The sequence below is a fragment of the Sinohyriopsis cumingii genome, chromosome 15, assembly GCF_028554795.1.
Source record: "Sinohyriopsis cumingii isolate HCF-2022 chromosome 15, ASM2855479v2, whole genome shotgun sequence".
In the NCBI taxonomy this organism is placed as follows: Eukaryota; Metazoa; Mollusca; class Bivalvia; order Unionida; family Unionidae; genus Sinohyriopsis; species Sinohyriopsis cumingii.
In genome coordinates, this window is record NC_142975.1 from 69,689,303 (window position 1) to 69,717,184 (window position 27,882).

The window sequence follows — 27,882 nt, forward strand, 5'->3', positions numbered from 1 at the left end:
GCTCATTCCAGTAATTATAAGGTATCTGATTTTATCTAACTTCAATATGAATGGCGATAATACAAACGAATTCCGTGAAAATACGCAACATACTAAAACTCCCTTGTAGCTTCTATATATTTCCAAATGTCTGAAGCTGGGAAAATCACATTCCATAAAACGACCAATCCATTCTCTACCATGCCATTCGCTCCAGCCCCAAAACAGAACAATTCAACTTTTAAATGTGACTAAAATACCTTTGACCAAACCTAAAACTCAAGAGTCCGTTCAAAACTGATTGATATGCAGTCCAGTAATACAGTAAACTAGCATAAATTAAAAATAGAACATTTATACCACCATAAGTAAATGATCATTCCAAATTCAGAATACATGTACAGTCTGTGGTAGAACTTTACAATCCTTCTCCAACGACGATAAGAAGCTTGTTTCCTTAAGGACTAATGACACTGCTGGTGATTTGTTCATTAGAACTGTCAGGAACATCACAAGAAGAAACTTAATTTAGCATTCCAAATCTGCTCCTAATTTTATAATAAGTTTGATTTTGGTATATTTGTTTTCAGGGCACACATAGTCAAATTGGATAGGATGGTGATGATATTCTAAAAGTTTATTTTTACTTTTAAGCAAACAATATTAGATCTAGGTTGTGAATTATTTAGAATAATATTTCCAATATGGACATACAGAATATCTCTGGTTTCAATGTACTGCTTTGGACTTACAAAATATACGGAGTTTATTCACAATTCCCTTAAATCGATGTGCAATATTCAATGTTAAAAGTAGACATAGCGCTACAAGAGAAAAGTTGCATCGCTAATTTTGCTTATAATTCTTACCACGGTCTACAACTAACGAGAAGTAAAGTCAAAGTGTAGCTAAGTAAGAAAGAAAACTATGATGAACAAATAAAAAATTAAGTAATAATGAAAATGAAAGTAGACTTGAAAAGAGTAACACTTGGAAAGAGATAATAACAAAACTTGAATGCACTGAACTATAACACATATGGTAAAACTAAATTTTACTTGTAGATATGTACAAGTAATGACGGCTTTACGTGAAACATTAGTCATTATAAAGGCTGTTACCACCTGCTCAATAAGTGACTGCTTTTTTATTTGTTATATTACCCACTTCGATATTGAGCCCTATTGTTTTAAGAATGAAATAAATAGTTCTGGAGCCACTGCATCTGCTTTTCGTATAGGTTCAGTTTTCTTGAAGTAAAGAACAGATGTCCTTAGTGGGTCTAGTAGATTATTTCCTGTGAAGACAGATGAACACGTTTATGTCAATGTCTGCATTGTTAAGAGAGTCTCTGTCTTGTAAACGTAACTCTCATCTTTTAAACTATGAAGTTTCCTTCTCCTTCATGGATTAAAAGTCGCTGCATTTGTGATTGCAGTAGATATAACTAGTAACAAAAATACTGTCTTCTGATGGACATAATTCAGAGGCGACGGAGACGCCGAGGCAACAGACTAATTTAGTATCTGTAAACAAGTGGAAAATTTCATTTATGTATCGAATAATGAACGGAAGGTCTGAAGTTAGAAATGCCGCACAAAAGTCCTTTACATAAAATATATGAAGGCGTTGATTTGTACCCTATTATTGTCTTAAACTTCATATCTTGTTTATCTAGAAACGGTCTGAAGTTTGATGCATCTTTAAAAGAAACTTCAAAAGGATCAGTTTTCATTTCATTACACCAACCACAACCTGTTAGAACTTGCATTTTACAATCTTTCTTTGCATAAGAACTTCATGTAGTAATTATCGAGTTTAGTCATGAAAATCCCTTCCCTGTATTTGCTTAGATCAGGCATACAATAAAGGCTAGCATTTGCTTAGATCAGGCATACAATAAAGGCTAGCATTTGCTTAGATCAGGCATACAATAAAGGCTAGCATTTGCTTAGATCAGGCATACAATAAAGGCTAGCATTTGCTTAGATCAGGCATACAATAAAGGCTAGCATTTGCTTAGATCAGGCATACAATAAAGGCTAGCATTTGCTTAGATCAGGCATACAATAAAGGCTAGCATTTGCTTAGATCAGGCATACAATAAAGGCTAGCATTTGCTTAGATCAGGCATACAATAAAGGCTAGCATTTCTGCATTTGGATGCTTTTACTCACACTTTTGGCTCGAGATGGAAGGTTTGACTAAGAAGAAGGTTTCAGTGACTGGAATATTAACAGATGTAGTAAATAAGGTCATCAGTGTCTGCATTGCTAATGTGGAGCTGTCAGAATTAGTGGACAAATGTCATGAAACCTTTGCTGAAGTACTTTGGGAATCAGGCAGATTGGCAACATTCATGGCCATGATACTGGCAGGGCGTCAACTGCCTGAACTTGAGGGAGAAATGTCAATCATTGTTTTCTGGTTCTCGATGGATACAAAGAGATGAATCAATGGTTCCCAAAATATCTGAATATTTTCTGAACGACACAGGTATTCAGGAACTATATGGTTGGACTTATGTTCACTCTGATCAATCTGTCCATTCTAACACTCTGGACCTAAACGGTGTGCTACCCGCAACATGTTGTTTATGTATTGTACAAAAGTAATGTTTTCTGATCTGATCACATCACCTTGATTATTCGAAAGCGAGAGGAAATCTTTCAATCTGACAATTGATGTGACGCTATTTCTGGTTGTCGGTCCATCCAAAACACCTGCACAAACGAATTGTTCATTTGACGGCCCCATGCGAATTTTGAAGCTCCTTTTGTAACTGTGATCGAACTTTTATCCTGGGGAAATAAATCGATATCTGAGAGTGTGACATGAGCTTAAACCGTTTTTGCATCTGATGTTAATCGAACATAAGATGCGTTTGAAAACTTGTAATACAAAGATGCACACTACAAATTATTTTTGTACATGATGCCATAATGCGCAAGAGCTGAAGATCTAGTTACTAACTGTAAAGTTACCCCTACACGTGTCGTGAATAGCATTTCTCAAACATGAAATTCCGTTGGATACTCACTAAAATTATGTTGGATACTCAATGAAATTTTATTGGACACTCAATAAATTTGTGGAGAATATTCAATGAAATTCTGTTGGATACTCAAATTCTTCTGGATACTCCCATGACATTATGCTGGATAGTCGATCAAATTCTGCCTGAGTTGGAATACTTCCATCGATGCATGTCATGGAGGAAACCGGTACTAATTGACTTTTTTGTTTTGTTTATGACAAAACCTAGTTAAATAAGGAAATGTATGACCGTACGGCGATCTGTTGAATGTGCTGACACTGCTGAAGAAATTTAGGTAAATACCCTCAGAGATGATGCTGGGCCTAAGTAAAGGCTGACAGACTGGTAACATTTATTTTAAAACCGAAGATGTTTGGGAAAAATGTTGGAAGATGCTCGTAGGCGTCTTTGAGGTTGAAATCGATGACCCAGTCTCACTAAGTTTAAAACTTTTGTCATCCTGTCTTTTCTAAAGAGGATCTCTCGAACAAACATGTCGAGTCTCATATTTATTTCTATCCTGTATCCTACCATTCTCTTTAGAACTTAAAAAGTGTCCTGCTGAAACCTTTATGTGCTTTGACTGAAGATGCACATTCCCTTACACTCTCTCAAGCAAATCTTTTCGCTCCATTTGTTGTATATAACGATTTTGTTTTATTGCCACTTGTTACGCGTTTAGGCTCGAATAAATAGTAACACAGAAAGAGTGAAAACAACAAGCTTTTTAAATTTAACAAATAATTTATTTTCCTGGAAAAATTCTGTAAAAATGAAAAAAGAGAAGAACTTACGGTTTCAATAATCAAATATAAAAATAATCTAAGAATAATCCACGAATTATTTTGCAAAAGTCCTAGTAACAAATGTTCTAATAATTGAAAGTTAGAGTCCTGATGGAAAATTCAAGATGGATGACGATGACACATATTTTAGTCAGTACTGGGCTTAACTACAGTTCCTTGTAGAAATACAAATAATGGCACTCCGGTGTTGGAAATCCAAATTAAATTTGTAAGCAATATCTTTCCAAAATTACTGTGTAAGCACTCCTCAACATATTTCCAGAAAAAAAAAGAATTAATCCTTTTGAAATCCAGCTGATCTGAAGAAAATTATAACTTAAATCTGGCTACAACAAAATAACTCGACATCAGTATAAAAGCACCAAACTGAGATCTCTCTCTCTCTCTCTAACACAAAGGTTATATTGTATTATAAGACGCAATTTCGAAATTCCCCCAAGTTGCGAAATCAGAAAGAAGGTCACGTGATCATGTTTATATCACATACACAGAATATGGCCTTGATTAGACCAATAATTTTCTCTAAGAAATAATATTGAAAAAAGTTGATTACATCTTAAACCCAAAGCCTCATTATAACCTTGACAACAACCAATAATTTTAAAATAAAAATAGAACTTTATTTACTAATCAAGGTCAGAATCCAGACCAACACCTGAATGATTCAGGTCAACCAATTTTCTGGAAAAATATATCCAGTGAATAAATTTACATTATAATAGCATATAATAGAATTTAAAAAATAAACTGACAAATTAAAATAAATATGAATTAAATCAGATATACGTAACACACTAAAGAAAGAATTTTCGATAAAATAATGTTGGCAAACGTCCTCTGTGACGTAGAGTGACCACCTTTCCTGTTATTTTCTGATGCACACTAATTTTGGTTTCTTCAAACATTGAATTATTCCTTTTAGTCTCTCATTTACTAAACGATTTTCCTCGCACTGCACCTTCAATCGGTTTCTTGGATGAATCACTGCTCCCAAAGATGTAAACAGTTCCTGCTGTCATATCATATGACCCCACTCCCACTCCCGTGACCCCTGAAGATGTCCTATCAGAATGAAAGGATGAATGAACACTTCTTGCTGCATTAAAACAATGTCACAAGTTTATTTGCTAAATGTTTCAGTTAACCTTTCTCCTTTGAGAATAGTTTTCTTTTCCATTTCAGGAAAGAGCTCCTTTACTCTCTTATTTGTCTCCTTTTGAAGCTTTACTCCAATTTTGATTGCATTTTTCATTTAAAAAAGAAGCCACCATCTCTAGTCTAGGGCACTCCTTGGCATCCATACAGTCTGCAATTGTGACCATCTGATCCAAACAAATCTTGAGACATAAACATTTGCAGCTTTTTGTAAATCAGTCCGTTCATTTTTCATATAAAGAACTTCAAATCCAAGTATGCCCTATATCCCCCCTTCTTCCTGGTGACTGTCCTAGATAGGCACATTTTTTTTATTCCCTGTCCTGGATGTGTATAAAGGTCGATTCTTGCTGAAGGATGCTTTCTTTGTTTCGTGGCATTTGAAAAGCATGGCTTCTATCAACGGTTAGTCACATCACTACACTGGTTAAGCTTATCAACTGTTATTGCATCTTATAGTATTTACTAAGAAAATAATTTTTAAAAGAAGATTTGCTAACCAGTGAAGAATGGTTTGGAGTTTGTTTTGCATTTAACTGAAAGCATCATTAAAGCCTAAACATAAAAATTAAAATTAAAATAAAATTAAAGTTAAATTAATTAAAAAGCATAAAAAAATTGAGTTCAGCTCGTGGCTTTATGCAAGGTAACAAAGTGTGATTCAACCAATTCAGAAAGTTTACTTATGCCAAAATTTCCAGTCATTTCACTTAAATCAAATAATTTTCAGATAATGCAACGCAACCTATGCTTTTTTTAAAAATAGATGTTGAGTCAAAATTAGTGACTAAGTAAGATGGTGGAGATGCATTGATACTTGTACCTAATATAATGGAATGTATCACAAGCGTATAAAGATGAAAATATATCATGAACTTTGTGTAGTGATAGGTCCTAGACTTTGTACTTGTATTTAAGTCTCCATGCTTTAATCGATAGGAAAATCCTTTTATTGTTTCATCAAAGATGTTCACACTGCATTAACTCTGTCAATCTGAGATTGTTACAGAATAAGATTTCTTTCTTTCTCTTTGGCTCAGGGTCATTTACAAATATTTCGTTTTCCTCTGACAATGTGTTTTCTTAAGAGACTTGTCCCAAGTCATTAACAGACTCGCTGTCTGATTAACCATATACTGATGTATCTTCTTCACCAATGAATTCTATATTTTGTTTGTCTAGTACCAGAGAGATTGCATCACTGTCAGATGTTGGATGTAAATGATAATTCCACAAGCCTGATACTCCGGTCTTCTCCCCACCCCGCACCCCCAACATTTCTACTGGTGCTATCTCAGACCTAATTTACGAGATCAGGTGCACTAAACTAACAAATTTCTTGCCTAATTCACTCTACTTTACATTGCATTTCTATGCCAGTAAGTCAGAATCTACCTAGGTATTGCATCCTGGTTACTGTCCATGGCAACTGCTGCATGTTGACTGTATATACAAATGGCAAGTCAAGCACTTGTTCTCGTATATTCAACTCCAGCTCACATTTTGAGAAAGAGCTACTTCAGACGAAGTTCACACAAATTCAAGCATTTTTCTCCAAATATCTTACATATTTATCAAAGACCAACTATGAATAAGCTAACTACATGCGCAGCAGATAAGAGACAATATGAGCAACTGACTCAAAGTCACTGCTGTATATAATATTAAACAGTTTTACTGTAATGTCACAAAGGTCATGTGTCGACTAGTAACAAAGTGTATCAAATGATATGCCAGGTAGGTTATTATTGTGCGTTTAACACCATTTTTCGGCACATGATAGGTTATACATGGCCAGTATATCTCGTGGAGGAAGAACCAGGAAAAAACCCTAAAAGAAACACCAACCCATAGGAAGATAATAATAACAATAATAATAATAATGAGGACTTTGTATAGCGCCTAATCTTTAAAAACTTTACAACATTAGACAACACATATAATATAAAAAACATATAATGATATGATTACAAAAACAAACACCATGAAATTAGAAAACATAAAAAACATGCTGAGAATATTTAAGGTAGGAAACATTATTAGGTCTTTAAGTTTGTTCTTGCAGTCGAAATAAGTGAGTTTTGAGAGCACTCTTGAATGGAATCACTGTGTCTTTGTGTCTAAGTTCAGTGGGCAATTCATTCCACGTTGCTGGGCCCTGGTATGCAGAAGAACGCTGTCCATGTGACTTTGCTTTCATAGTGGAAATAATGAGTATACAATTGTCAGAAGAGAAGCGTAAGTATCTTGCTGGTGTGTACACATGGGTAAGGTCGGATAGGTAGGTTGGACTAGAGTCCGACAGTGAAATGTAGCACAGAGAACAAATTTTGTGTTTGATTCTGGATCGAATGGATAGCTACTGTAGGGTACAGAGCAGCGGGGAGGTGTGCTCTGATCGTGTTACTCTAATGATCCGAGAAGCTGTGTTTTGAACTTTTGAAGTTTCTGGAGCAGATATTGAGATGAACCAGACAGAACTGAGTTACAATAGTCCAGTCTTGAAAGTACTTATGAACACAAGTGTTCTAGTGGCATCAACTGAAAGATATTTGCGAATTGAGCTGATGTGTCTCAGCTCAAGATATGCAGCCTTGCATATCTTCATGACATGTTGGTGCAATGTGAGAGTACTGTCCAGAGTAACACCTAGGTTTCGTACTGATTGTGTGAATTTAATGTTGGTGTTGCTGATATTTATTGTTTGAGGTAAAGGATGTGAGAAACCCTTCGTGTTGTGATCAGAATGGCCTCAGTTTTACCATCATTCATCTGCAGCTTGTTACATGTCATCCATGATTTCACATCAGAAATGCACCTCTCTACACCCTGGATGGTAGCATCAACTTCAGCTGGGTGGCTAGATTTGTATATTTGGGTGTCATCAGCGTACAATTGGTGAGACACTGGATGATGATCTATGACACTTGAGAGCGACTGAGTGTATAGAATAAAGAGAACAGGTCTAAAAAACAGACCCCTGTGGAACACCACAACATAGATCAACTGGGCTGGAGTGTATTCCATTTGCAGATACAATTTGTGTCCGGTTGACCAGGTAGGACTTGAACCACAGTAAGGCTGTATCAGCTGTATCATGAATGCCAAATACATGTTGGAGACGGTGAAGTAATATATCATGGTCTATTGTGTAAAATGCTGCTGACAAATCAAGGAGGGCGAGGACTGTAATCTTTCCACTATCCAACGCAGAGAGAATGTCATTAACTACTTTTAGAAGAGCAGTTTCAGTACTGTGGCAAGGGCGATATGCAGATACTGGCAAGCTTTCTCACATACTTACACTGGTAGAGCCCGAGACTTGAATCCATGTGAGCAGAGGTGAGATGTCATTGATCAGTAAAGGTGAGCATGTTAGACCACGAGGTAATCCAGGGCCTTTGAGAGGTAATTTTAATAAACTTATCTTAGCACACCATATTGTAGACAGCAGTATTCGTCTGTGTGTGGTGTAAGCATGTCATTGTTTTGTGGTCAAACAGAAATGCATAAAACCTAGAACTTTCAACCAATCTCAGTTAAAATTAGCTCACTACCAGCAGAGACAGGATACTAAATGAATGATTTCCCTGAACATGCTTCAGGGTCCTAAGCCAATGAGTGCAGTTCAAGTTTGCACTGCTCATGAAGCAAGCTCTTATGATAATCCACCAACAATATTCTCATTGCAATTAACTGATAATTTTTTATTTATGTAAAACACGAGTACAAAAACTGTAAATTATACATCTGCTACATCAAATTATTCTGTAGAAACCATTTTTCTTTACTTGGTAACCTTGACCTTTGAGTTACTGACCCCAGAATTGATAGATGCCTTTCTTGACTCAAATGCAAGGTATCCACAAAGCTTAGTCATGGCATGTGGTATAGAACTTAGAGTTTTATGGAATAAATTTTCCTTCTGTCAGTCCATGTGACAATGACTTTAATCTTTTCAACCCAAATGGAACAGGTGACTTTCTCGTCTCAAATATGGGACCCCGAGTGGCAGAGTGGTCTAAAGCGCTCTCTGTTATGGATCACTACCATCTCACCTCTGTCTGCGTGAGTTCAAGTCTCAGATTCGGCCAATGTGGATATGTGAGAAAGCTTGCCAGTAGCTTCTCGTGGGTCGGTGGTTCTTTCTGGGGTTTTCTCGGGTTCTTCCTCCACCATTATTACTGGCCGCCATATATAGCCTATCGTGTGCTGAAAAATGGCGTAAAACACTACAACAACAACAATAACTTGTCTCAAATGCTGGACATTCACAAAATATGGTATTAGTTAGTGATAGAAAAATTAAAGAGTATGTGGAAACCACAAGTCTGAATTTAACCAATCACATTTTGATCCACAAATCTCAGATGTCTTTCTTATCTCAAATGCAGACCCTGTACAAAGTCTGGTCAAGGTATCTGGTATGCAGGTTATTGTGTGGAAACAGCTGTCCTTCTTTTAGTCCGTGACCTTGACCATTCATCTTTTGATCCCCTAACCAGCAAGTTTCTTCCTTACCCCAAACACAAGCTACAGTACTTAGAAAGCTTGATCATGGTACATGTTCGAGAGCTCTGGCTATCATGCAAAAGAAAAATACAGAACAGGTGGAAGGATCGACAGTTATCTTAACATGATAGGCTCTGCTTTATGGCAGGTATAATTAAGAAAAAGGACAATAACTGTACAAATTTGGAAATATAACATGCAATGTCACACAGCTTCCTTTGCCAAGGCCAAGATCACTCACGTGTTACATAGCGATGCATTTTGCCTGTGTCACATGCTATATCAGTGACATCATAAGAAGCCAAACTGTTGTGTTCATCTTAGGTTTTGCCTATTTAACATTTCATGCAGAAATGTAAAATATCAAATGAGGCACAAATATCACATAATGGAAATGTGAATCATGGAGAATATAACTGAACCTGGTATGTTCTGAATGATTCTGAATTTATTCAAAACAAAGTCTGTAAATGTAAACATTCAATCTACATGGAATCATTATAACTTATTTATTCAAAACAAAGTCTGTAAATGTAAACATTCAATCTACATGGAATCATTATAACTTACCCTATGTACTCACATATCAAGTCCAACTTTAAACTGCACAGTTACAGATATTGGTCTATGCAGTTAAGATTAATCAGTAGAACAAATAAAATAGACCCTGATCTACTGGTATACTATGCAACAGCAGCTCAGGGTCTATGTTTCTTGCAGTTGGACTTGACTTGTGAATTTAAATGGTATTCCTTTTCTCATGAATAAACAAAGTACTGCTATGTAAATACATAATAAATAAAATAGAACATAGTTAAACATCGTTAAATCAATGAACCTGACACTTTTCACCTCCTTAGTTCATTGATCTTATGAAATTATATTTCATCAAACATAACTGCTGTGTAAACAGTTATTAAATCCATTAATATAATGTTTAAATACAATACTAATGAAAAAAATCTTTCCACAATTTATTGACACAAAGGAAAGTTAGTAAAATAGTTTTCACTCTGCAAGAAATCTGATTAAGTAAAACCCTATATCTCTTTTCTTCTCTCCCCTATCCATATTATGGTGAAAAAGTAATTTTATCAATACAAATAATTAATTATTCAAGTCTGCAACTCATGTCCTGAGAAAGTGTCAACTATAAAGTTAATAAACAAAACTGAGGTCAGATTCCAAAAATTGTTTTTTATCCTTCTTTCTCTTTTGTATTTTACAACTTGTAGTAATACATGAAAATATTTTTATTCAAAACTTGATATAATATTAAATGTACAGCACATTACTGTAACATATACAATCTATAATAAAATTCATAACACAATTGCTATAAAAATATGTGTAATATCATCTTCAAGGCCTTTCATTGATAATATGTCTTCATAACAAATAAAATAGTGAATATTTTTCATCACAATCAATATACATACAGAGATTCAGTTAAAAGTCTAGAACAAAATAAATAATGTAGAAGAAAAAGAAATTGTCACAAATTGATTAATACAAAAAGTATATAATTATCACGTAAGTTCTGCCCAATCCCTTAAGACTTAATTCTATAGAACTATCTCACATTACAAAATGTAACAGTGAGACATAGGTAACACTATAAACTGCCTTCATAAATATGAGAATGCATAAACCAGGATAAAAACATTTATGTTCCAAATTCCAGCAGTGGATATTTATAAATCTATGCACATGCTGATAAAGTGCTATTAAACAGTTCACAAATAAAAATTCTGCTAAGCAGCTGCAATTACTGTATATTTATAGGCTACTGCATTTGTATGGGAAAATATGAACAAGTTTTTTGGATGGATATACTGCATGACCTTGGGAGTACAGTATATCCATCCAAAAAAACGAGTTAATATTTTCCCAAACAAATGCAGTAACCTTTTTATTACATGCTCATTTTCTTATTCTACCCAAGGCTTAGTTTTATAACAAAAATACAATACAAGAAACAAAGTAACTAAATTTATGCTGTATTCCAAACAAAATATGCAAGTGCAGATTCATCAGTATGCAACAACATTGTTAATGTGCACATAACTCTGCCCAGATAAATTTGAACTTGGTTGCGCGCTACTAGACATCACTTTTGAAAGAAACTGGTATTTTGGTTTAAAATAAAAATTTAGATTCATACTGTGAATGAATGAGCATTGCAACAACTTTTCCATTTAGGCTGGAATGAAAAGATTTTGGTATTTTTGTAGATTTTGCGAAATTTCGTGACAATGACTGGATTTATCTGTGTTAATTCTACATGAAGTACATCTGATTTCAGCAAGGGAGCAGCGTGTTGACATCTGCAAGAATGTTTCTGTTCCGTCATTGAATGTTTGAAATCATAATGTGGGGGAAAATATGACGTCTTTCAACTGCAATTATCAAAAAGATGTTATGGAATATAATGTTTATTTCATTTTGAGTGCAGTAAGGAGGATACTGCACTTGGAATATAGTCGAAATTATGGTAATATTTCAAAATGTGTAATCAAGCTTGAGAACACATTACATGACTCATGTAATTCAGATTTGCAGAACTTAGAAAGTAAATTTTGAGGAAATTCAGATGTAAAACTGGAAGTATATTTTTGGCCATTCTTATTACCATCTAAAGAAGACAGTTAATGCCTTGTCACTTGCATATTATTTGTTGGGACCCAGCAATTTTATGACCTGTCTGGCATCTATCACTAGCCTAAATCGAAACATTGTATCAAAAAAGTTAACATGGAATGTGGCAAAGCAGCTGGTATGTGGCAGTCCATGAAACATCTGCTTTGGTTCATTCAGAAACAAATTTAATCAACCAAAACATAAAGTGTCTACTAAGTGAGTGTACATGATTTGTTCACCAAGTAGTTCCTAATACACTATCGCACACACATTATGCACATGAACGCAATATCATAAAATATTGCATGATTCTGACAATGTAAAATTAACGGAGAAAAAAATGAGCATATAACTTAATTTATGGCACATTTTATGTTTGTTTTGCTATTATGAGATCATCAACAAACTGACTGAAAATCTTTGTTATTGATTTTAAAAGAACTAGCAACCCACTGCAAAGTAAGCCTTCATTTGAAGATATAAATAAAAATAAGTTATAAATATCTTATAAATCTAATAAAAACTTAAAATGCACCCTGATGCATATACATAACAATGACAGGTTTCATTTCAATACTAAAATGCAAGTTTCCAGTAACCAGTCATATTAATGAACATTTCATGGGCAATATCTGTGCAAAGACAATTGTCTCACGGTTATGGTTTACCAGAAATTTCAAAATGAGTGTTTGACCAGCTTTTGTAGTTGTCAGTTTTAAAATCTACTTGCAAAACAGCACTTACTGCTCGAGAAACATAAACCCTAATGATTTTGCTCCCAGTATGAATTTGTTCATTATATCCTGCAATAGTTATTTAATCAATTTAATAAGAACAGGATATATACAATAGGAGGTAACTGCAATTCCCACTTGAATCCATCAACCAGGTGAAATATTGGCAATATTGGCATTGTTTTGGCAGCTATTCCGTGCCATCAGCATAAAATATTTGTTCTATTGACAAGATTTATCACTCCATATATCAAAGTATATACACACATATACACTTGTGTAATGGCCAATAAAGAACGGGGAGATCACTCTTCCAGCCCACCACTCCCACTCTCATGGAGTTCATCTACCACATTGGTAAAACTATGTAACTTCTCTGACCTAAATAAAACTTTTACATAAATTATTATTACTTCTCAAATGAGTAATTCTGTAATATGTAGGAACACTGAGGAATCTTGGATATTGATCCACCCATAATAATATGGAAAAAAGGGAATGCTTCATGAAAAAAGAGGAAAATGTCAAAAAATTCTACATTAATTATAGGTTATACCACTAGGTTTCTATTTTGAGCACATTAACTACTGACAGCCCTTGCTTTATAATGTCATAACTTCTGGGTATACCCACCTGCTTTCAATAAACAACTGAAAATGCGATTTTTTAAAGTAGAAATTCTGTATATTATTGCCCCAATTTCAACAAGTCTTAAATTTTGTCTAGAGTTATGCAGGATGTATATGCATGCTTTTCATACATTATGTGCTCTGCTAGAAAATAATACCTCCTCCAATATGTCACATTCTACGATCTTCATATATCTATGTTGTAGACACAGGATAACTAGATTTCCATATAAAAAGTGATCATATTTTAATGAACTTGCAACAAAATGGTATAATTTGTATTTGTACATAAATAGACCATTATAGTTTGAATTAGTCTATTGGTACCTATAACTGCTGTATTTGGTATAAAACAGATGGCTTGTACTTCTCTATTAGGCATCACCACTAACACTGAATATTTAATACTGTGATATGACATTATAATTGATTTTCAGGAGCCATGAACTAAACAAAAGTGAAAGAAATTCAATAGAAATACTTAAACAAAATTTTTCAACAATTACCGTATTAGTGTTACAAATGGGAAAGTGGTGTATTGGGGTGCTTTATAGAGAGGAATAAATGTACCTCACCATCAACTTCATACAGATTATACTTTGAATGTCCAGTTTCTTGTGTTCCAATAAATGTTTGCACATAGCAAACCATGTTTATCATTATTTTTGTGATTGATTATAACATATTGTTGTTGTTGTTGTTGTTGTTGTGGGGTTTAACGCCATTTTTCAGCACGATAGGCTATACATGGCGACCAGTATTAATGGTGGAGGAAGAACCCGGAAAACCCCGGAAAGAACCACCGACCCACGAGAAGCTACTGGCAAGCTTTCTCACATGCCCACATCGGCTGAAATAACATATTGTATATATTTCCAAATGCAACAAACACAGACCCTGATCAGCAGTCACATAATGTGGTAGCAGATCAGGGTCTATGTTGTTTATTCTACTGATTAGTCCTAATAAACTACACAGACCCAGCCCTGCTGGCATATTATGCAACAGTAGATCTGTGTCTGTGCAATTTGCAGATGGATTCAACTTGTAAGGGGGCGCTCACAAATTATGTACTTTTGAAAGAGTGACATATGTAAAGTGAAGTTTGCCTTTGAAACAGGCACAGTGGAGAGAATGCTGACATACCTCTATGCTACTTTGATGTAATGTGGCTGACATTTCTTTTGGATATTGTACTTATGGAAATTGTACATGATCTAAGCACACTGCTAACTAAAATGACTGTTCCCATGTGCTAAAAAAAATCAGCCTGAATTAGTCTAAAGTACACTACCTTTATCACCTATTAAAACAGGGAAAATGAATTTTGCCCAACTAGACAATACCAGCTTCTGAAAGTGCAATGGATGAATTACTACATATATAAAATGTAAAAAAAGTTATTGACTCTTTTTTTACAATTTACCTCTGAAGTCCAGTAAGAGAAAATGACCAAGCAGAGCTAGCAGTTTTTGAAAGATGCACATCTGGAGTAAGGCCAAGCTGTATACTCTAAAACCCATATTGCACCCATCAATCATACACCAAAATAAAGGGAATTAATGGTTCTTTGAACAATACCCAAGATATACAAGGTCTTTTTTAAACAGCTAGTATAACCAGTGAGAACACCTAGGGAAATTCTTTTTCTTTAAAATTCTAGCCCTATGCAAATACAAAACTGGAGAGTGCCACCCAAGTGAGTATAGATGGTAGATTAACATAAAACAGAGCAGAAAAAAGAACATGGCTTTGGGGTACAAAACTCCATCTTGTAACTGAAAATGGCAGGTGAAAATCACTCACCTGATTAGACAGAGTGCCAATTCAGGGCTGAGAATATTGCCAACTTAGTTGATTCAAAGTCCATACCTTTCCATCTGATGTATCTGTTCAATTTGTTGTTATCAAGCCTAAACATGAACTTTGCTCTCACTTTTCGATACTACTTTCTTACCAGATGGAGAACAATCTGGAACCAATTGGTAATTACTTACAAATGGTGTTAGAAGGTCACATAGTAAGTTCCAGAAAACATTCCATAACATAGTAAGTTCCAGAAAACATTCCATATTACAGAAAAAGAATTGGTTAACATTGTTAGCTATTAGATCTCTATAATAGACAGTCACATAAGAATTTATTCTCAGTAAATAAATTTGGTGCTTGCCTGACTGGATGAATAGAATTTGAGTGATTTTTCAACCCCTGCTCAAGTTTTTTTATTATTTCAAACATTATATCCTACCCACAAATTTCCCTGACATTCCCCATCTCCAGTAAATATTAACTACACTTTGAATAAATAGTTTTATGATGATATAAAATAGTAACAGTAATGACTGTAAATGAATACATCACAAAATAGTGAATCTACCAATAATAAAGAATATAACAATAATGTCAATAAATTACTTGTAAGCTCATCCATAGGCATGCTAAAATAGTTTTCTAACATGTATGTCACGTTGTGGGGAAAATTTGCTGATGCTTCATGCTTCATGTATATACATAATTTCTTATAGTCAATTCATAGTTAAGAGCACCTGGGATAATTTCAATATGTATTATGTAAGATTACAACTTTAGACCAATTTTGGACACTGAGAAACTGCCTGTTTGTTGTTTAACCATCACACAATGACCTATTTGCAGTCAGTTCAAAGGGAATCCTACCACCAGGCTGACCATGTAGAGACTCCTCTGTTTGTTTTGCAATCAGTCAGAGATGTCATGACCAGCTTGGAGCAAGTTCTGGCTTTTCGGGACTGGAAACCCAAAAATTACAAGTAAGTGCTAAATTATTCCTGGGCAGCTTTCAAGGAGACCAGACCATATCCAATCAAACCTGAGAGATTCAAATCTAGGGCAGAGTCTCAATAAGCAGCCACCTGTGTTTGGACCCAATCCATTTTTCAATCAGTACACGTGTGAACCTCGCTAGGAGTGGGTTCGTAGAGAAGTTGAGAGGCATTAGACTGTACTCCAAGTTGTGCACTCATTAAAAGGTGGGAAGGAATTTTTGTGAAATTCTAAGTTGAGGTTTACAGACAAAGGCTTCTTAAGTAAGCTTTCTAGGTGGGTGTGAGGTAACATATGAGGATCAGCAAGAGGGAAGACAAGTTGAGAGCATGTGGGAGGTCTATTGTGACATCAGCAGTTCATGTGGAGGTGCAGTGCTGGAAGGAACACGCGGAAGAGAGTACTGGAAATGTCAGAAGGACGGATCCAGAATTGCCAGGCGAGCACGTAGTCAGTCATCAGGGGTACTGGAAGTACCAAAAGAGAAACAAGAGGTTGACAGATGAGTAACAGACAACACTGAAGGAAAACAATCTCATTTAAAACTTTAAATTCAAATGATGAAATAGTAATTGGCAATTGTGACTAGGTCATTGACTATATTTGTTCAAAGAAATTGCAACTATATTTGTTCATGAAATTGATATATTTTATTAAATTTCACCTCGAGTTATTTTTACACTTAGACCATCAGTATTGCTGAATGTGGGCTCAGAGCTATTTAAATTTTAATTGTCCACCTTCTCCATTATTAGAAATAATACCGTAGGAGGCACGTGAAAATGTAAAATGCCAGTCTTTCATTTCATGCAAATGTAAACAGTGTTCCATATACAATTAATTGCATTTATAACAAAATCACACATTACAAATTATCAGCTAATAAGAAGCATATCACAAGGGTCCATTCTGGTGCTTAACATAATAGTATACAATAATAGTTTCTGGGTCCCTTGGGCTTTGTTATAACTGATGTTTACAGTATAAAACACATCCCTTTTAAGAAATCACACATCTTGGAAGAAAGAAAATCTGATTCTATGTTGACAGTTTAATGCTAAAAAAACCTTAACGAACCATTTGTCTTCAGATACGACTCCTTTGGGGTCCCATAGCAGTTTCTTGATATAGGTATAAATATTAAATATGCATATATTAATCTCAGACTTTCACTTCTACAACAAAAACACTTGATTTACTTATGCCATGTTTGAATTAAAAAAAACAATGTACATGTGGGTAATATACATAGACCCTATATGATTTTTTAAAGGCTGTATGTTTTGTAACATGCAGCCTTTAAAAATAATTGTATGGGGTCTCTGTCAGCAAATTGAGAATTAACAGAAAATATCAAATGATTTTCTTTAGTCAGACTCGAGGAGTGGAAAAATATGACTCATTTGTGAATATAAATTTCAGTATATCCTAAAACTGAATATTAAGCTAAACTTGAAAGTAAACCAGCCCTGAAAATAAAAGTCATCTAATTCCTACATTATGCTCATGAAAGTAAGCAAGCCAGCATGTAGGTTATTATGTATGGAATTGTAAAATCACATATCAGTTAAAAAAAAACTACTTTATACTTCATCAATTCTGAAATTAAAAGTATGAAATTTAGCATAGGCATAATATACAAAAGTAGTTTTATATACATAATGATTTTTCAACACCTACCAATATGTTAACAAAAACTATGCCTAGCTCAAATGTAAGCTGTCCTTGAAAATAAACCAATCAAACATTGCTAACAATTAAAATATAAGCAATGACTTATTTTAAGATTTGTAAGGTACTGGTTTCCAATCTGCAGCAAAGAATAAAATGGAAATACATCCATAAATCTACTGCACAGGTAGCAATGAAATACAGGTATCTTTTATAACATGGAATCAAAAACACAATATTTTTGTAAAGTTTATGGTAAAAACAACCAATCAGCATGAAAAAGCTCTCAATAAATCCTTAAGGCATTGAACCCGACAGCTGTTTCCAGTACAACATACTTGGGACCAAGGGAAGGCACTCTTAATATGAAGTAGCCACAACTAAATTAATTTCAGAATTGTGCATTATTTTCATTCAAACTCTCTGAGGACCCTGTCATATAATAAAAACTGACTTCCATAAGTGTCATGCACATTTAAATTGAACAAACCTACAAGTGTGCTTACTTAAAACACAATAAGCTTTATATTAAAAGGGGAATAAACTCTAACAAAGCTTGTGAGAGCACAGTGATTCGTTGACATGTATGTTTAGAAGAGCATGTACAAAGTTAGATGGTAATGAATTAAAAACTGAGCCTATTTACATTCACAAAATTCTGTCATACATTAAATCCAACTCCAAGTAAAAAAAAGCAAATTTTCTAAAAAAATTGCACCAGCAAAGTGATTTGCTAGTATGCATATCTTCAAATGATGATGTGTACCAAATTTCACAGTGATCTATCAAAGGTTTTCAGGTCTAGTTGCATTCACTGTATTAAGCTGCAAGACAAAAAAAGCAATAACTCAAAGCTGGGAAAGGAAAGTAACAGTCTATATGTGTTATCTTCTAATGATGGCCATAACATGCGCCACGTTTTATGGCAATTCACTGAAAACTGCATGACTAGATGGACTCATAAGATTCTGTCATAGTCTATATTTGGCTTCAAGTCCATAAGAGTGATAGCTTTAACAATTTGTAGAAGCCCAGTGATTGGTCAATACGTGCATCTTCTTATGGTGACCATATCATTTCCAAGTTTCATGGCAATTCACTAAAATTGTTCAGGCTATCTCATTTCACACGATTCTGTGATACACTACATCAACTGTAATTTAAAATGGACAAGAACTGTAACAAAAGTTTCCAAAGCAAAGTAATTTTTCAATATGTGTATCTTCAGATGACAATAATAATACGTACGAAGTTTCTACAGTGATCCATGATAAAGTCTGAGACTATTTACATTCACAAGATCCTGTCATACACTGTATTCAGCTATAAGTTAAAAAGGGCAAAAGTTCTTATAAAAATTGCATATCTTCAGGTAATACAGAATTAGTCGCATTCAAGAGACTCTGTAATGGACAGAAGGATGGATGGACAGACAGACACGAGGATTCCGATATATTCCCAAAGCTACGGAGCTGGAGGTATGAACTAACTGCATATAATGTTCCAAGTGTCTTAGGCCATTTCTAAAGTGACTTTTTTGTATTCATAAAGCTTCTTCTTCTTCTTTATGAGACACTGAGAGATCACAAAAACACCAATGATAAGGACCAATACACTTGTCAAAACAGCAGCAGCAACTGTAATATCTGAAAAAAAGAAAGTGACATAATGCCTTTATAAAGTTAAGTACTGACACACAAAATTCATTTCTACTTCCATTGTTTCAAGAAGGCAATGTGTAACTGAAGATGAGTCAAAACTAGTTTGTTATAGTATTAACAGAGGATCTAGAAAAAGTAATGATTTAATTTTCAGCTTATGAAATGTGCAGAATAATTTCTAGCTTTTGTAAGCCTTGGTAAGCAAATGCTGGAAATTATAACGAGTTTAAAAATTCAATATTAAATAACTGCCCATTTGAGAATCTGTTTATCATATAGTCTTTGAGTGGAAAGAGTATAGATAAAAAAGAAGAACAAAATTATTTTTCAGCATTTCATTTAATTCTAGCATAGATTCAGATGCTGCATCTTTCAACTGTTACACATGAAAAAACAGTCCTAGACATGAATTGAAGCAATGCTGCACAATTCAAATACTAATAACCAATTTTTCTTCACATATTACAATTCAAAAAGCAAATGTCCTTTCAATCAGTAGAACATTACACATAATTTTTCAAGATTGGATCTCTCATGGGAATTCCTTTGCAATGTCAGAGTTTACAGTTTACTCAAGTCAGCTGAAGTAGTTGTGGCACCATATATATATATGAGACTATTTGCAATGTTTCCACCAAAAAGTGTATCAATTATACTAAGGAAATTCACCACAGATACAGTATTTGACATGGCAGAAACAAATAGCATTCCAGATGTTGGATCTTTGTCAGAAGGGATGATTAATGGATTCAGAAGCTGTACCAAATCTAGAAGTGTTGCTGTGGAGGACATATGCAGGTGCCAATCTGCATTCATATGGCTCTCATGCATATTCCCGTACTTAATGTTTTCATCATTTAATATCTGCATTATTTCATTTGGAAGAAAGCTCTACTTGGATAACATTTTGTTAGTTGGGAGGCCAGCATTTGTCGACATTCTCTTGATAGGACTGCATGATGGATTTTCTCAGTTCTCCAACATTTTCCATGTAACTATGTTCTAGTTTTAATTTGCTATTCAGAGTTTTTGATGTAGGATAAATGGGCTATGGGGCAATGAAAATTCCTACTGTCACAGACAATCAATAATACTGTGCAAGGATGTCTTCAGCATGTTAATCACCAAAAGTGATATATTAACATGCACCAAAGACTTACAAAAATGGTACTAACAGCTGCCTTGCTTGTTGCTCAGCATTAAGAGGTCAGTATTAGGACTGGTCAGCCTGGTGTCAGGATAATGTGACTGGGTGGGACATCACGCTACGTGTCTAAGGCATGATGCCCCAGTGCTAGACATCACTATGAACTGTTACACTGCAGACACTGTAGTGATATGACTAAATTTTTTTTAAAGCTACGTTAAAAATCTAAATCACACACACACACATTAACATGCTGACATGTCAAAATAATAAACTGTAAATACTGTATCTTAAGTGTACTAAGTATGTCATAATTATTTTATTATTATCAATCCAGTTCAACTTCAACTCAACTAAAAAGCAGCCTTCCTCATTATACAATTATTTTTTTAATACACCTAATCTAAGGTCTTCATAATAATATACATGAGTTGTCTCCCTTGTTTTCTTTGATTCTCACTTCATGCTGTTGACACTTTGATTGTAACATTGATTACAAATTGTGGCATGTGCCACCTATCCAAAAGCTTAATAAAGCCATTAGAATTACTTGTCATAGTAAAGATTGAAGGACTGTCACTGTTAATATAGTAAAATCTGCATAATGCCTGATATAGAAGTAAATCAGCTGATTATTATGCTATAAATAATCAGGCACTCAATCACTTTAATATTAAGTAGGTTCCAATGCAATGATGCTGAAATTGTACATTTATCATAATCTGCATGAAGGCTTTTTTAAATTGTCATTGTGAAAACTATTGTAAAACAGTTATAATAAACTGTATTTGCTAACAGTATATGTAAATAATCGCTCTCTATGCATATACACACCAACATATGCAAAATAACTGCTTGTGATAATTAAACAAGAAATGGATGCCATCCCAAATATTTTTTTTATTTTTTACTACCCCCATTCCCTCCAGCCTGCACCTCCATCCCTAGGGCTATATTAGGGATCTTAAAACTTGATTGTCATCCTCTTGTAACAGCACTGCAAATGTCATCCTCCCACATGGGTAGGGAATTCAGATGATAAAGAAAGGTTCATATGAAGTAAAACAAAAGTGACTTTTGACTGAACCACCTAGCTCACCACATTCATAACAGCATCCAGGTTCTGAAACCTTCATTATCATCTACTCATCTTCACGATATATCATACCAAATATGATCACTCTATCCCAATTATGGTATATAAAGTTAAGTTACAAAAGAAACATGGGCAGATGGATGAACAGACATATATGACCAATCATACAATGTGCACAATTAAGAAAACATGTCCTTAATGAATCATCTATTTAAGATTTAAAAGAGACTGGACTGTACCTTATTATGAATATATCTCTACATAAAATTGTCTCCAAGGTCAAACAAAATTATAACTCAGAAAGACACAAATATTATGAGAAAAATATTTTCAGTAGAAAAAATTAAGGTATGGAAATATATTCATCACATGACTACCATGTTATTTCATTTTATCCAGTCAAATCCTATTGTATTATCTTGCACGCCAAACATTTTTAATCAATACCGCAGTAATTAAACTGAAGAACTAAGTTATTCACTGCACTGCCAACACCTGGTATAAATGTGGAAATTAAACAAAGAAAATGATGACATGCTCTTCTTTGAACCGAAAAGGGTAATTCCACTGCTGTAATCTGTATTACTTAGGTTTCTCTGTTGATAAAGACCACAATCAAACATAAAGTTCTCAGCAAGAAAGGAATCAGGCATTAAAACAAAGCCAATAACTGTAAACCTCTTGACAATAAGGGATTGGCCAATGACAGTAACATCTTTTCTCTTTAAACAATTTTTGCCATATAAAAACAGTGCTATCAAAATCGGGTTTCACTTTCTCTGTTAGTATCCAATGTCATTAACACAGTGGTTAAAGAGTGGAAAACTTGAAGATTTCCTCCTGTTGTGGCCTTTTCTGAAAAAAAGGAGTCCTTTTGATAGGAGAGAAGCTCTTTCTCTGGAAACCACAAATGATACTGTTGAAACTCTCATAAATCCTATGCATCCAATAAGCAGAAATCAAGCGATGACAGCTCATACAACAAACAAGAAAGGCTAAGATTGCAAGATACTTGATCAGTCAGTGAGTCAGTAGTAAGTAAGTAAAGTAAAGTAAGTAAGCAATTATGTATGCAAGTATGTAACACAATAGTCTGAAACATGAATGATCAGTTCATTCAACTCAAGAAAGCTGGAAGAGCTGATGTGACTGCCATGATCAACCCATGGGAACCGCTTGTTGCTTGGTAACCTTGACCTCGTAATCCAAAACTGAATAATTTTTGGGGGCTAAATGGTGGAATCATAAATGTGCACATTTTGTGATGGCTGGTGATGGAGGACTCATTACTATTACATATCCATGGGCAAGATCTTTGTTGAGGAGGAAGTGTTTAGTAAAATACAAGGAGAAAGTTTGTGGAAAGTACTGACCATGATAAAAGTTAATCATGTGCCAGACCTGCTGATAATTAATTGAGATCAGCCAGGTGTAAGTTTGTGTCTGGTGGTGAGTGTAATTCTAAGCAATAAAATGAATGGGAGGACAGTGGAGATGTATTTTCAGATAACACCTTGGATGAATTAAAAATATCTATCCTTATGCTAATTCACATCAGAGTGGCTTATCTCCACACAAAGTAAAATATCACTTCGGAACTTTATTGGAATTTTGGTTTCAGAATAACAAGACTTGTTTACCAAATGTTTATTTAGCATGCATGTTATATGTGTGATAGGTATTTAGCAACACTTATAGGTTACTGCATTTGTATGGGAAAATATGAACAAGTTTTTGGATGGAATACTGCACAAACTTGTGAGTGCAGTATATCCTTCCGAAAAAACGAGTTCATATTTTCCCATACAAATGCAGTAACCTTTTTATTATATGCTCGTTTTTTTTATTCTACCTAAGGTTTAATTATATAAACAAAATACACTACAAGAAACAATGTAAATGAATGAATGCCGTATTCCAAACTAAATACACAAGCGCAGATTTGTCATTACACAATGACATCATTATTAATAAGCACAGAACTCCGCCCAGATAAATTTGAACTTAGTCGCGAGCTCGACATAACTTTCAAAAGAAAATGGTGTGTCAAGTTAAAATTGAAATTTGCAGTCATATTGTGAATGAATGCGCATTGCAACAACTTTTCCATTTGATCTGGAATGAATATATTTTGGCATTTTGTTTTGATTCGACAAAAGTTTGTGATTTTGGACTGGATTCATCTGTGCAAATTATACATGAAATACATCGGATTGAAGTGGCACGGGAGAAGCGTGTTTACGTCTGCAAATGTGTTTCTGTTTCTGTCACTGAATGTTTGAAATCATAACGTGGGAAAAATGTGAAGTCTTTCAATTGCAATTATCAAAAGGAAGCTATGGAATTTGATGCTTATTTCATTTTGAGTGCAGTAAGGAGGATGCAATTGCACTTATCATCAAAATTACAGCACAATTTTGAAATGTGTAATCCAGATTGAAAACCTATGACATGGCTCATGTAATTCGGATTTGCAGAATTAAGAAAAAACATTTTGAGGAAAATCAGGATGTAAAACTGTAAGTATATTTTATTTTGCCATTCTTATCACCAGATAAAGAAGATAGTATATGCCTTGTCACTTGTATGTTATTTGTAAGGACATAATCTTCCGTCTTTTATATAATGTAGCTAGCCTAAATCTGTAACATTGTATCAACGCGGAATTTGCCAAAGCAGCTTGGTTTTATTGCAGTCCACGAAACATGCTTTAGTGCATTCAGAAACAAATTTAAACAACCACAACGTAAAGAGCCTCTTACGCGAGTGTATATGATTTGTTTACAAATCAAAAGTGCGTCTGCGTCATTGTTTGTTTACAATAGAAAATAGTTCCTTTATTCACATGAATGCTATATGTGTATTGTCGCACGCATTCAGTATCGGGGAATACTGAACGATTTTGACAATGTAAAGTTAACGGGGAAAAAAATGAGCATATAATAAGAATGAATATTGTCTTCCACTTACTATATGGAATAGTGAATATATGTAATCATCAATTAGAAAACTGCAGTGCAGTGCAAAACATTTTCTTTATTCATGAAATGAGTAATGGATATGTGTGCTTAAAAAAAATGTGCAAACTGTACTTGACATTTTATTTCCATGCAAAATAATGCTATCATGGTTTGCAGGGATTTTGAATTTCATCGGATTCTATTAGGTTTCAATGAGATTCATTATTACAAATGGCTATAATATGTACTTTGAGAAATAAAGGAGGACACAGTCTGTAAGTAAATCTGCATTTATTACAGTAGATTCAGATTTCATTAAAATTATTTTCATGTTCATGAAATTCTGCATTTGAATTCAATTGTTACCAATCAATTTCAGTGTTCCTCATCATTTAGAAATGTAGCCTAATGAATATTTCTCAGTACCCTACATGGCCTTGATATTAAAACAACAAAGAGGTCATGCTATACAATTACATTTGGGGGGGGGGTATCTGCATGTCACAGAATAATGTGGGCTGGGCGTAATATCAGCAGTTTATATTTTGTTGCAACTTTAAATTTGTGGTCTAACCTATCAACAAAAACTATAAAAATTGGTACCCATGAATTTAATGTGATGTACTGTACATACTGTATGTATATGTAGATGTACCAGTCCTTGTGACACCAATACCACATGTTGCCTGCAGCTTGCTGGGCTCTACATCCATGTCATCAACTAGATGCATAAATTTATCAACAGGGCACTTAAAATCACAGTCTGAAAAAATAAAGAATAATTATATTATACAATGTTTCATAAACTTGTATGATCTTCCTGAAGTAACATGCTGAAAAGAATGTCATGTCTGTTTCATTAGCGTCAATATTTGGAACTTGACCACCTTAGAAATAAATATGACAATAAGCAACCATGGTGCATGCTGCATGGGAAGAAGAGAATTACATTAAAGGAGGAATAGGCCATACCTTTATAAGCACTGTACTAAATGTCTTATTGGACAGGTCATTTTTGTCAGTGTATACATTCTTGTAATGTCAAGACATCATAAATTGTGAAGTTGTACTATAAGTACATCATACAACTAAATTACATAAGACCTAATGTGAAGTACAGATTTTCTCTAGTAGGTCAGTAAGCCACAGGTCACTTAAATTGTCAACAATTTTCTTCTACTTTAAAAGATTAGACAATCCAAATCTGCACATTCTCTAAGGTCACCAATATGTCTCTTAAGCTTCTAGGAGACATTTTCTTTATATTTTTGTAGAGAATCATTTATGAGAGCAAGGTCTGAACATGAACCAAACTCTGATATCAATGTTACAATAATATTTAATTAATATGACTCAGGGTGTTGTTAATTAAACGAAACTGGAAGTGTTGTATATCTCAAAGTTTAGGGTAAAGATTTAAAAAATAAAATAAAATCCACAAGCATTTTTAGTTTCTTTCACAAGATCACTGCCTGGTGTGAATTGAATACATAATTTTGAGTATAAGGCTTCACACTTCAATAGTTTTCTGGTCTAGATTTCCCAAATGCAAAGGTGACACAAATATAACATGACCCTTGTTTACATGGTAGGTAGGAATGGTCATGGATCACATTACATTACATAATAATACATTTAATACTATGCATAATGTACCCCAATATCAGATAACCATACCATTAACATGGTACACCTGTATCGTTCCTTTTGACAGCATTGTAATGAGGAGACATAAATTAGGGTACTGAACAGAAGAAAACAAATAATTCAGGGTCAACCTGACTGTACAATCAACCTTAATTTTGACATTTGTTAATTAACAAAACTTATTTACATAAAAGGAAACTTAATATGACATTGTATTAAATGTATGTATGTTGTTTCAGTATGGAAAGTTATTACAACAAAATGTTACAGATATGATACTAAACAAACAAAACATATCTGAATTTGTGCACTCATATATTTGTAAATAAGGGCCTGAAAATGACAGCTGATTTCCTTTGCTGTAGACTCACCCGGTAGTTTAAGAGGATAAGATGCATTGGAGGAATCATTCCTGTAGAACATCTGCACATAGTGACCTTGATCGGTAGTGCTATTTTTGTGAAGTTCCATCATAAATAAAGCATTGTATGGAGGGTTGATGTTATTAAAAATTTTCATGGTCTGCATTAGGGCATTAATTGTGGAGTCATGCTGTAAATAAAAGACAGGAAGAACACTTTTTACAATCACACATTGATTAACCCGGTTCCCTCTATGAAAGACATTTGTTTCATTGACTAATAATAATAATAATACCACCATATTCAATGTAATGCCAGCACTATCTATGTTAAGAAATTATTCTGGGTACATTTCATGAAGTTTAAGATTACCATAACATAACACACACCAACAATAATATAAATAATGTTCCCATCGTAAGTATAAACATGCAGAAGGAGTTAGCTACCTTTGTCTATGTTGGGAACTATACACTTTGGGGGTTCATTTTCTATTGCAATATGACTGTGCTGAAAAAAGTATAAAGTAGGATTATTTGATCAGACTGATTTAACCCATTAAGTTGTTGTTGTAGGGTTTAACGCACAAGCTACACATTGCAGCCAGTATAAATGGTGGCAGAAGAACCCTGGAAAAAAAATCCCCAAAACCACCAACCTGCAAGAAGATACTGCCAAGCTTTCTCACACACCCACATTGGCCAAACCTGAGACTCAAACCCATACAGACAGAGGTTAAATGGCAATAATCTGTACTGTGAGCGCTTTATACCAATGGGCCACTTGGGGCCCCAAACCATTAAGTTAAGTAGTAACCAGACATAAGACATGGAAAGTGACAAGTTCCAAGAAAATAATAAATTGTTCTGGGCAGGTTTATTACCCATTAGAAGCACTCTCAGACCAAGAAACGTCCACTCATTAAGGAAAATTTTGATGAATATTGACAAAAATGATATACGTTGCTTTTAGTTTGAACAGGTTAATAAACTCTTGTTTTTTTTGGTTTAATGCCATTTTTCAGCACAAGATAGGCTATACATG

The 27,882-nt window shown here is 34.3% G+C and overlaps 1 protein-coding gene across 1 annotated transcript in view; it reads right to left on the reverse strand.

The window, feature by feature from the left end:
- Window positions 1-9,875: 9,875 nt before the first annotated feature.
- The window catches only part of LOC149782028 (prostatic acid phosphatase-like), a 65,863-nt gene continuing 47,856 nt past the window's right edge, over window positions 9,876-27,882 (reverse strand). Inside the window, exons 9-11 of the mRNA XM_089933432.1 lie at window positions 26,848-27,028; window positions 25,464-25,592; window positions 9,876-19,611 (exon numbers count right to left, since the gene is read on the reverse strand). Of these exons, the coding sequence (XP_089789558.1) occupies window positions 19,478-19,611; window positions 25,464-25,592; window positions 26,848-27,028 (444 nt within the window). The 3' untranslated portion in view covers window positions 9,876-19,477. The remainder of the gene's footprint in view (window positions 19,612-25,463; window positions 25,593-26,847; window positions 27,029-27,882) is intronic.